The sequence below is a fragment of the Sebastes umbrosus genome, chromosome 2 (genome assembly GCF_015220745.1).
Source record: "Sebastes umbrosus isolate fSebUmb1 chromosome 2, fSebUmb1.pri, whole genome shotgun sequence".
Classification (NCBI taxonomy): Eukaryota; Metazoa; Chordata; class Actinopteri; order Perciformes; family Sebastidae; genus Sebastes; species Sebastes umbrosus.
In genome coordinates, this window is record NC_051270.1 from 29,938,678 (window position 1) to 29,950,552 (window position 11,875).

General features: G+C 39.0%; 1 protein-coding gene across 6 annotated transcripts; it reads right to left on the reverse strand.

Moving 5' to 3' along the window:
- Positions 1–870: 870 nt before the first annotated feature.
- Positions 871–9,085, reverse strand: LOC119482151 (immunoglobulin-like domain-containing receptor 1). Of its 6 annotated transcripts, none has more exons than XM_037759588.1 (10): positions 9,067–9,085; positions 8,838–8,937; positions 7,999–8,169; positions 6,115–6,264; positions 5,489–5,608; positions 5,118–5,264; positions 3,928–4,047; positions 3,618–3,799; positions 2,101–2,772; positions 871–1,936 (listed from the first exon to the last, which is right to left on the reverse strand). In XM_037759588.1, exons 2-10 carry the CDS (start codon positions 8,881–8,883, stop codon positions 1,898–1,900), a joined length of 1,647 nt encoding a protein of 548 aa, XP_037615516.1. In that variant the 5' UTR covers positions 8,884–8,937; positions 9,067–9,085; the 3' UTR covers positions 871–1,897. The 6 variants fall into 6 exon arrangements, with proteins under 6 accessions (XP_037615516.1, XP_037615510.1, XP_037615532.1 ...); XM_037759582.1 differs by lacking the exon at positions 9,067–9,085 and adding an exon at positions 9,024–9,061; XM_037759604.1 differs by lacking the exon at positions 9,067–9,085 and having other exon boundaries at positions 2,101–2,730; positions 2,764–2,772; positions 8,838–9,060.
- Between the last annotated feature and the right edge of the window lie 2,790 nt (positions 9,086–11,875).

An 11,875-nucleotide genomic window follows, 5' to 3' on the forward strand; every position in this document is an offset into this window, starting at 1 on the left:
TTCACTCACACAGCGCGCTTGTTACTCGCTCAGCTTGCTCCAACTCTACACGTGCATGCGCGCACACTCCACACTGCGGAAGAGTTAGTTGAGCTCTGAGAATATCTAGTGAATATACAGTGGACGTTTGTGCAGAAATAAATGCTACAGCTCCTCCAGACCAACAGAGGTTTTCCGTGTCTTGTGAAGTGACGGGGCTCCGCAGCGAGAAACGTTATCGTCTCTGACCGGGTGCCGGTGTCTTCCCTGTTTCCTCCGGCCACGGTCGGGAGGCTGAAGCAGGAAAAGCCAATACTAAGATCAGCAGTGATTCATGGAGAGACCTTCGTCTGGTCAGCTAACATTACTGCCAAGCAGGTGAAATATAGAGTGATATTGTGGTTTTAGCTGACGTGTGTCACGTCACTGTTTTGACAGATGCTCGCTCACATTCAGGTAGCGCGTGCACACTGGCGAGCGCGAGCAACAGGACACTGACTTTCGTTGATTTAACGGCCACAGGTGTCGCTGTTACAACCAATTTCTGATTCTTACAAACAGTCCCTTTAAATAAATGATAAACAAAACAACTTTTTGTTTTACATTGGCTCAAAGCCTCAGAAATACTACAAGAATGTCTTTATTCTGCATGTGCATTGTTAATGTTTTATATATTGTAAACTCTGTTATGCAACTACCAACACATAATTGTCTTTGGAAAACTTTAAAACTATCATTAAAGTCAAAGTTCAAATGTGAATTAGAACAATAGACAGTTTTATTATACCCAAAAGGTAAAATGTTTATTTTCAATATTGTCAATAAACACAAACTGACTGTAAAAACAGTGTAAAAACAATAAAGAGAAATAAAAATCCTTAAAAACATCAGTGAAAGAGTCAACAGCTTTAATTCCATGTTTAAGTGATAATAGTTCAATGTGTATTTCTGAAATATACCACAATATATGCAAGAAGTGGAGAAAGGAAACTAGGTACGTTTCCAGAACTGTACACTGAAAAAAAGTGTTATATTTTCCTATTGTGCTAACAACAGTAATTTAAAAAGTCACATTACTTCATTTTCTATGTCAACACCATGTAAATTACTTATTTACACGCAGTGTTTACAGTTATTTATAAGCATATGTAAATATTTCATTTTATCTTATGTACAAAAGGTTTAAAAATCACTTAATCATTATCTGAACAGAAGCTTATGGCACACACCTTCAAAACATTAGTAAAACATTAACGATAGTCACTTCAAGACATTCAGGAGATATGAAAAATAACTATTTACAAAAATTATAAAAAGCTAAAAACTAATTTCAACATTCACAAGAATCTATTCATATTGTATGTGGGTTTAAATAGTTCTAATGTCACAATTATAATTTGTTTACTGGCCCTGAGCTTCATTTCCGCTTATTTCCGCTGCAATTCATGTTTTATGGCTTTATCAAATATAAGAACCAACTGTGTTTCTGCCAAACAAATCGAGATTTAGGAGGAGAAATATCCATTAAAGCCACATATTAAAATGATTTAACAGGAGACTTTTAGTCCAAATCTCCTGTAATGTTCATTACACTGATGAACCAGCAGAGGGAGGTATTATCCCAATAATCTCCTCAGTAGAAGACTGGTGCAGTTTTCTTACATCAATATCTAAAAAAAAACATTTATAGGATATCAAGTAGGTTTCCGTATTGACATCAAACATTTGCTTTACTTTTACTTTTGATTATTATTATCAAAAAGGTGATAAAAGGAGTTGATTCATGATTAATTTTAATACATAACAAATGTTGGCATTTAAAAGTTTACCAGTAGCCAGAATACAAGGCTCACAGTTCTAGTGAGGTGTGCATGTTCTCTGAAACAGAGGTCGCAGGGCGTTTCACAGCACGGCGCCTTCAGATGACGACGCTGGCGCCACTGCGAGAACTCTTGTCCTGCGAGAGACACACTAACTTTAAATTCACTTCACTTGCAATCAGCATAATTCAGACTTTTTGTTATAAAACGACTGTGTGTGTGATTATGTGTGCGTTTGTCTGAACAGAAGTGCGTTGGTGTGTGTGTGTGTGTCTATCATCTAAAACAGTGTGTTTCTTACAGTGTTGCGGTCATTCCTCCGTGCTCCTGGTTTCATTCCGGGTTCGTACTCGCTGTAGCTGGGAGGATTGTCAACCCCGCCTCCACCTCCACCTCCTCTCCTCCCTCCTCCTCCTCCTCTCCTGCTGCTGCCCTCATCATCTGAGCTCCAGGACCCTTTGGAGCGCCGTGATGCCGGGGGAGAATAGTTTCCTCTGGACCTGTTGTCAAACAGGTCATCCCTAGAGCGGGAACGGGGGCGGTCCATGCCTCCTCTTGGCCCGCTGCGACCCCGCCCGTCCAGTGACTCCTCGCTGTAGCTCCTGGAAATACCTCTAGACCGGGCCGGTGAGGGGTAACGCCTGCCCGCTGGTCCTCGCTCGTCACGACGGCCGAAGCCGCTGCGGCTGCTCTCGCTGGAGCTCGGGGGCCGAGTCCTGGGCGCAGGGGGTGGGATTCTACCCATCGGCTGATCTCTTATTGGCGGAAGTGTGATGATGCGACGCTCTGTTAGGCCATCGTCGAGAGCAGAGATCATGCTAGGAGGGCCGGCGGAATATGGGACGTTGATGGGCATGTGCTGCCCCGGAGGTGGCATCTGCTGCATGTGGTGGGGTGGAGGCGACATTTGCTGCATGTGGTGGGGTGGAGGCGGCGGCATCTGCTGCATGTGGTGGGGAGGAGGAGGCTGGGACTGATGGGAGGAAGAAGAAACAGAGAAGACAAATGAAAAACCACCACTCGTACATTTCAGTGAAAATTCACAGAAAGACAAGAGCTGTGCTCTAGTTTGACGCTACAGGTTCAGTATGTACTCTTTTGGCAGTTTTAACAGAACAAATGCTGCACTTTCATGAGAACGTTTGCTCCGGCTGGTGGGTGGTGCTTGGTATAACCTAAATAGATCTCAACATGGCTGCCGGGTCACAAACTTTCTCATTTTACAGCTAAACAGTACACTACAAGATGTTTCTGAAAACATTTGAGGCGAGAAATAGTCATTATAGTAACAGAATATTGATTCATATCTGATCAGCGCTGCCTAGTTTGACCGTTTGATTGGAGTTCACAAATGATTGACAGCTGCTCAGAGACGGCAGGCTCCTGCTCGGCTCTGATTGGTTGTTTTCCTCCGGTCTGTGAAATCTTTCAGATGCTATTAGGAGCACCGGAGGACACCGCAGGACACAGAGGCACATGATTTCTTTCAGATTACCTGTCTCATACACTACTGTCAGGATGTAGTGACCGTTTTATTAAAATAACTTTTTTTAAATCATATTTGGTCCATTTCTACCCACGGCTGCTTTAAATGCCTCAAAAATGCACCCTCAGAACTCTACATGTTTTTGTTTTTTTTGCAAAAACAAAAGCGTTGACAGAATATATACATATATATGCATTCTGTATTATTGGCCTGCAAAAAAATAAACTAAAATACTACAATAATGTAAACAGGAATAGCAGGAACATATATAAACAGTTGGGAATGACAACATGACAAAATGATCTGATTTGAGAACATGGGCGGTTACATACCTGTAGCATTGGACTGGCCATGTCCATCCCCCTCACCTGGCTCTCCAGGTAATCAAGCATGTGATTGTTGGTGGAAGGGGCGTGGGAGCCATGAACGCTGGGAGGGGGCTGGCTGTAAGCTGAAGAATGAGGTGGAGGGAGCGGCATGGGATTCATCGGGAAGCTCTTCCCTGAAGCAGATCCTGGAGAGACGAAAATAGAATTAATTTATATATTTGGAAACATTTGTGGATGAATACCCACCTACGGTCTAAAGATGTTAAAGCCACCATGTGCTCATTAACTGCTGTGTAACATGATGTGTATGTACCTGAGTAGAGCAGCGGGTTCATCTGGGAGGCGTGGCTCATTGGTCCATATACCTGCTGTCCTCCCATCCACGGAGCCATGGCCCTCTGAGCGTCCTTTATCATACGATGCTGCATCACCGCTGAAAGATGAGCAACACATCAATACAGGAAGCTCTTCACTAAGTACATGTGCTGCTTTTCTGACATGGTTTGAAGGACTTGCATATTTTATGAACAACAAATGTGGTATACTTTACACCAAGTGATTTCCAAAGCATACAATAAGCTTTCAGAATGTTTTTCACTGATTTTGGTTTATACCAGAACGGTATGAAAACTAACTTGCAGAGAGAAGGTTGAGAACGGTAACTCATCACAATGCACATTTATTTGTTATTTTTTGTCTGAAGGTCAGTTAATATTACACAGGATAGCAGTTGGGAGCAGAAACTGTTTTGAAGATTTAACTTTAAGGGATAAGTTCACATTTCATGCCCATATGTACTGTACACTGAGAGTTATTGGTCACTGTAATCATTTCTCCTGTTCATTCTAGCAGTGAAGATTCCTTCCTTACATGATTTCAATGTGTGTGATCGGGGACATACTGTACATTGCACATTTATCTGGCATTTTAATAATATTTTTAGACATTTTTCGGATATTTAACTAATATTAACTAATATTTTTCTGTCGTTTTACTAATACTTTCCGACATTTTACTAATATTTTTCCGACATTCCTTTAAATGCATGAAACAACATTCAACTAATATTTACTAATACTTTTCTGCCATTTTACTAATATTTTGCCAACATTTTACAAAGATTTTCCCAATATTTTACTTCTTTTTTTTCAATATTTTACTTTTTTTCAACATTTTACTCACATTTTTCCAATATTTTATTAATATTTTTCCAACATTTTGCTAATACGTTGCCAACATTCTGTGAAGATTTTCCCAACATTTCATCTTTTTTTTCCAGCATTTTACTAATATTGTTCAGACATTCCTTTAAATACATGAAATGATCAAGTTCACAATATCTGCTTTTTCTCTCCAAAATTGCCTCATTGTTCTGAGTATTTCTGACAACACAGACTGTAAATGTAATACTTTTCCGCAGCCCACTCCCATGATTTGGATGTCGGAGCATATTAAAAAGGTACAAACAAGGACAGTTTTTCTAAATGGTGCTGTACTCTCTACCTTTTTCAGGACAGCAGCACTGCTCTGGGCAGCAGGGACAGCGAACATAGCAGCAGCATTTCTGCGGGCAGCACTGGCAGCAGCAGATGCAGAGGAGGAGGATCAGGAGGAGGGCTCCGATGATGATGAACAACACTGTTAACCAGTCTGAGGGAGGAGAGGAATAGACGCGTTTATTGTGGTGTGCTCAAAGACAGAAATCTTATTAAAACAAATTTAAGTAAATTTTTTTTATTTTAATTTTTTTTTTTTAAGGTAAAATAGGTTTGAACGAATCAACAGAACAAGTTGTGGAAATTCACTAATTGGGGCTACAGTAAAATCAGCGAGTGTATGTATGACCATATATTTTTTTTCTTTTTGTTTCTTACGGTAAACGATGAGTTTGACTTCTTTATCAGAGTCTCCGGAGATGTCTCCAGCAGCATCGACAGAGCAGAAGTAGACCCCGTTGTCCCACCACATCACCTCCGTGATCACCAGGTCTGCCTCTGTACACACACACACACAGATACCTCTATTTAAACAGTGGTCAGCAATTTTTAAAACTATCAAATTCTCTCCTTGTACTGAGACAGAGCTACACATTCATTGGGTTGCAACTAACAGTCAGTTTAATTTTCAAGCAATTAATCTGTGGATTATTTTCTTGATTATTAATTAGATGTTTGGTGTATAAGTGACAGCATTTCTAATTTCTCTGACCAACAGTCCAAAACACAAAATCATATTCACTTAACTAAGATAGCGGACTAGGAAAACCATAAAATATTGGCAAATAAGTATCTGTTTAGCATTAAAGAAAAAAATAGTGATTGAATTGTTACAATTCTGTTAATTGACTAATCGATTAATCGACTAATCATTTCAGCTCTATATAAAATGTATAATGAGGATGATAAAACCACATTTTAGTCTCAAGACACTGACACCATTTCATGTTATTCTCGCCACTACTGGGTTGAGTCTGACGCCAATAGCGTCTGAATGAACTCACTATTTTGGATGGTGATCCTGCGTTCACGGTATTCGGGTCCCAGCATCGGCTCGTTGCTTCCTCTCTTCTGGATCACTGTGCGCACATTCCGCTGGCGGTCTGGACAGTCATTCGCTGGGTCCTGTCCCAACTGCAGGGCAGACTGGTACGCTGCAAAACCAGAGACAAGACACATTAAATGACGACCTTTTCTATGGTTGGTAACCATATCTATATCTGATCGATCGACCACTTTGGTCCAAACTGAAATATCTCTACAATTAGGTTAGCGGATGCTAGTCCACTTTATGACCGAATACCTGCTCAACTAATGACATTCCCAAGAGCCTCAGCTGTAGTTTGTGTTTAGCAAATGTGAGCATGCTAACATACACACTAAGATGTGTAAATATTGAGTTCAAAGCTGTGCCTCAGTACAGCCTCACAGAGTCATGCTAGCATGGCTGCAGACTCTTTGCCTTCTTATAAATAGAATAAAATGTTGTCAATAAACCAAACCAAACCTAGAGCAAATGCAAATGCCTTCATCAACCATGCAAAATAATTTATAACTTAGTTCAACAAGTCCCCCCATCACAACTCAAGGAGTCAAGAGTTTTATTTGTGTCTTCTTTTTAAAAAAAAAAGAAAAAACATTAATTTATTTCAACATGTCTTATCTGCTTTTTATTTTTTTAAATATTACTTTTGGGTATTTTATTTCAATTTTCATTTTGTATCGTTGGAATTATCTGTCATTATTTCATTGCAGTCCTCAAATGTTTTTGTTCCTGGTTCAACCGTGTAAAGCACTCTGTAACTTTGTTTTGAAAAGTGCTGTATAAATAAAGTTTATTATCATCATTATTCGTCCCACACAAACAAGCATAATGTTTATACAGTGAAATACAGTGTAGCATATTCATTAAGGCTGCACTAAAAGATGAGTGTTATAAATAAGAAATGTGAATAAAAGTGGATATGTGACAACTGTAATAAATAGTGTAAATGTGCAGGGCAGTGCAAAGGATTCACACATGACAATGTCTTTATTATTGGCAAGAGAATAGTTGGAGCAGCAGCGCATTTATGTTCCCAGGGTTTTATGCTGCCAGGGTCCTGTGTTCCCCAGCTCAATATTCACATTAAAGAGACCTTTCAAAAGATTTTATGTTCTCAGCAATGTTTTTATTCCCCCCTAAGCCAAGTATCCAATAAATGTTTCACTGGGTCAATATGTTGAAATCCCTCACCTACAACTAAAAGCCTACTGCTGTTATACTCCTTGAAACCTACGCCCTCAAATTTACGGGCAAGACAGTTTTCTTCCGCTTTAGACATCGATATCTCCACAGTGGCTGAACAGATTTGTACCATTCAAACTGCATTTGAAATGTCCATGTTCCTTCGTTCGTTTGAAATTTGAGCTGTGACGATAGCCCTCATCAGTCTCTTACAATGTTGGTTTATATCAAGGACGCAGGACCCTGGGAACATAGGGATGACCAGATTGGAGCCTACAGCTAATACACCACCTTAATTCTTAGATAACACCATTTGGATTAGGCTGACTCCATGTTGGAAGTTTTTCGTTCTGTCATTGATGAATATTTGGAGAGAACATGAGACTATTTATAGACCATTTCACAGTTGTAAATGTAAAAACTAATGTGTTCCAGTTTTTCCTGTTGCAGTGTATTTGAATGACACAAGCTGACAGGAAGTGAACATGGACCCAAGCTGTTGCCAGGCAATGCATTCCGTAGAAATGATCGATACCAACATGACGTCACTGTTTCATATCAGCAGTACAGTTCAGAGAGAAGAGCCGTACAATGTAAATGTACTGTAGTGTCCTCTCTGAGACGTATGCTGTCTTTGGTGTGTGGGTCACTTGTTGTTTACCTGTGGAGTAGTACTCCAGCACGGGGTCCTTGCAGAAGGACTTGAACCTCCAGGTGACCAGAACATCTTGGAGGTTTGCAGAGGTGGAGAAGTCACAGCGGAGGGTCACTGAGGCAAACAGGGTTGTGCTGCGGTCCCGCTCAGAAACAGTCACCTGAACACACACCGACACTGTTGGGAGAGACAGCAAACACACGGTTACACACATACATACAGTAGTTTGTGTATTTGTGAAACAATGAGTAAAGTTTACTCATGTGCCGTAAAAGAAAGCTGGCTATTTGGAGAACGAGTAGCTTATGTGTTGGAGGAAAATGTGTGGTCAGACTGAAACAATGTGTGAGTGTGAGGGTTACTCTCGTTTCATAGTGGCAGAACCAGAAAAACAGGTGACACAGACACAGGAAATGTCTTACTGTGAAACTGGCAGCCAGTTCAAAAGCTGGAATGAAACCTGTTGAGTGGATCTGACTCTAAATGTGGACAGGTCACACTGACTCATTAAAATGGAAGACTTTAAAAATCATGACAGTTTAAAAACACAGATATTAGTAAAGTTCTCCAAATTAAAAGAAAAATAATAAAATAAAATAACAGGCCAATTTTAATAATAAAATGAAAACAATAGTCTTCAACTCTGAAAAACAAAGTTAGCCTCATCCTATGTCACCACATAGGCCGGATATCTTTGTGTCAAATAAACACAATGTGTCATGTGACCGATACCTCTAGTTTGGTTCGTTTCTGTTGACATTTTGACAAACTTTCACTTCATAAACACGTTTAGTCGTCTTGTTTTAAAACAGCACGAGGGCAATATGTAAAGAAATGTTAATTACCTTTTAGGAGCGACAGCAGGAAGAGCGCAGCCGCTAATCTCCACATGATGAGGAGAAAACAACAAACCTCCGGCTGCCAATACAAAGTGGGAAAACTCCTCTAATGACAAAATAGAAAATAAAAAGAAGAAGGTAAAGAAAAAACCAAACAATATGCCTGTATTCTAACCTAAGAGTTAAACACACCTGTTCATTGTGTCGTCCTGAACAGTGTGTTTGCGGTTAATACCTGAGCCTGCAGTCATCTCAGACCACACCCCGAAACAGGTGAACTCATCCCTACCGGGGATGTGACGTCATCACGTGCACAGAAATCCCCCAAATCAGGAGGAAATGTCTGCTAATGATAAATTAGCATTACATAAATTAATACATAGACGTGTTATTATTGTATGCAGTTATACTGTAAACATGTGTCTCTGGTGCTTACTGAGTTTATTTGTCTTGATGTTATATTTCAGAATAATTTCAGTAGAAGTGTTGACTTCATTTGCTTCCAGGTGTATTTGATCAAATTGTTTTTCAGATGTCCTAAATCCTAAAGAGCAAATGTTATTTTTTACAAAGCTGATATTTAAATGGATTTAATGAAATAAATAACAGGAAGGTCTGCCAAGGCAAAGTAAACATTATACAAGACAAAACAAATCATCATAATATTGGGATTTATTCTGATTATTTATCTAATAATGGTATATTTTTCATTCCATAAAGAGATCTGATAAACTAAATAAAAGTATTACATTAGTTAGGAATATAATATTGATATCATAGGAAATATTGTTGGATTTTTTAGATGAAAAATATGTTTTTTTTGTTTTTTTTAATAGCATTGCCTAGAATTAGGGCTGTCAATTGATTAAAATATTCAATCATGATTAATTGCAAATTAATCCCACATTTTTTATCTGAAAGAAATTAACGTTAAAGGGAGATTTGTCAAGTATTTAATACTCTTATTAACATGGGAGTGGATAAATATGCTTGCTTTATGCAAATATATGTATATATTTATTATTGGAAATCAATTAACAACACAAAACAATGACAAATATTGTCCAGAAACCCTCACAGGTACTGCATTTAACATAACAATATGCTCAAATCATAAGATGGCAAACTGCAGTCCAACAGGCAACAACAGCTGTCAGTGTGTCAGTGTGCTGACGTGACTATGACTTGCCCCAAACTGCATGTGATTATCATAAAGTGGGCATGCCTGTAAAGGGGAGACTCGTGGGTACCCATAGAACCCATTTTCATTCACATATCTTGAGGTCAGAGGTCAGGGAACCCCTTTAAAAATGGCCATGCAAGGTTTTCCTCACCAAGATTTAGGGCAGGTTTGGAGCGTTATGTAGCCTCCTTCACGACAAGCTAGTATGACATGGTTGGTACCAATGGATTCCTTAAGTTTTATAGTTTCATATGATACCAGTATCTTCGCCCAGAAAGATTAATTGCGTTAATGCGTTAAAGAAATTACTGGCATGAAAACGATTTAGCGTTAACTTTAACAGCCCTACCAAGAATATATTTAGGCCTGATGGGATGAGGGTTCAAGCATCGTAATTGGAATTTTCACCACAACTGACCAAATAGCAGACAAACCAGTGTGTAATATAACATTTAACAATAATGTCAAAAGAAAAAGAGAAGGGGAGACATGACCCAAAAAACTAAATCTAATGAAATTAATCACGACTCTAAAAATCATAATAAAGCAGGACCTACATTTAAAATCAACCCTAAACCTAAAGTGACAAATTATCATAACAATAACATGGTCTGAGTTCGCAGTTTATTGATATTCTTGCATAGGAATATACCCTTCTGATTATGTTCCTTTGTTACTGTTCGACACACATAGGTGTAAGTCTGATCCAACACCACTAGATGTCAGCCTAAACTTGTTTTTATCTGAGCTGGAAATTCATTTTGTGTTTTCTGTTTAACTTCTACAGTTTAAACTATAAAAACAAGCTGTTTATTCCCTGGAGGAGAGATGCTTTTTGTCCTCCTTCATAAATGTCTGGGTCCATCTGCATGTGAATGGGACTTCTGTGTGCTTTCCTGAAGAGCTTTCTGAGTCCTTCAAATTGTCAAAGATTGTTTTCCCTCTAAGCACACCCACTCTGCACCTGCAGCCCTTCACAGCTTTTTGGATTTTCCTGGAAACTCCTGCCAAACATCCACTCTGTGTTTCCCACTCGTTCTCCCTCATATCCTGTTCTTCTGCCGAGGCCTTAGAGTGCAAACACCATTGCACCATTGTTATTCATTTGATTTTATATAGTCCAAATGTAAACTTGTAATCACTTACACATACAACTAATACAAACAGATCAGCATTAAACTAGCCTTAACACTATGCCAGTTAAATCCACATACACACTGCAGCTATACTGTATTGGAGCCATATCAGGTCTATGAATGGACATTTCAAAGTAAAACAACTGTCACTAAAACATCAACAAACACACGTATCTATGTTGCACAGGTTTATTTATCAAGAATTGGGATGTAGGAAGTGGCTGCGGTGATTTAAAGAGAGGTGGAAAGCAACAAAGTACATCTACTCAAGTACCGTAGCTCACTTTCTACAAGTTTGAGGTACTTGAAACTAAAAAAAAAACTAAAGGTGACTGTGCATCTTCTGTTAGAGACCCCAGACTTGGACCGCCCTGCCTGAGAAGATCAGGCGTGCTGAAACGGTGTACCATTTTAAATCACTCCTCAAAACACACTTTTACAGAGCTGCTTTAAATTCCTGATTCTGATGCTTTCATATTTGTTTATTTAGGTTCTAATTTATTTTTATTGTCAGTTTGTGTTTTAAATTACTTTAATGGTTTTTGTATTCATATTCGTAATCGCGCCTGTAATACTTACTTTACTACCTGAGGCTTTGTCTCGTGACCCCATGTCTTTTGATTGCTTTGTTCTGTTTTATGTACAGCACTTTGTGCTATATAAATACATTTAGTATTATTATTAGTTATTATTGTACTTGGCTTGAGTAATTCCATTTTATGCTA

Coding starts and splice junctions, on each gene's coding strand:
- LOC119482151 (XM_037759588.1), bottom strand. CDS start 8,883: ATGTGGAGATTAGCGGCTGCGCTCTTCCTGCTGTCGCTCCTAAAAG. Junction 8,170..8,837: donor CCTGCTGTCGCTCCTAAAAG/GTAATTAACATT, acceptor CTCTCCCAACAG/TGTCGGTGTGTGTTCAGGTG. Junction 5,265..5,488: donor AGTCAAACTCATCGTTTACC/GTAAGAAACAAA, acceptor CTCCTCCCTCAG/ACTGGTTAACAGTGTTGTTC.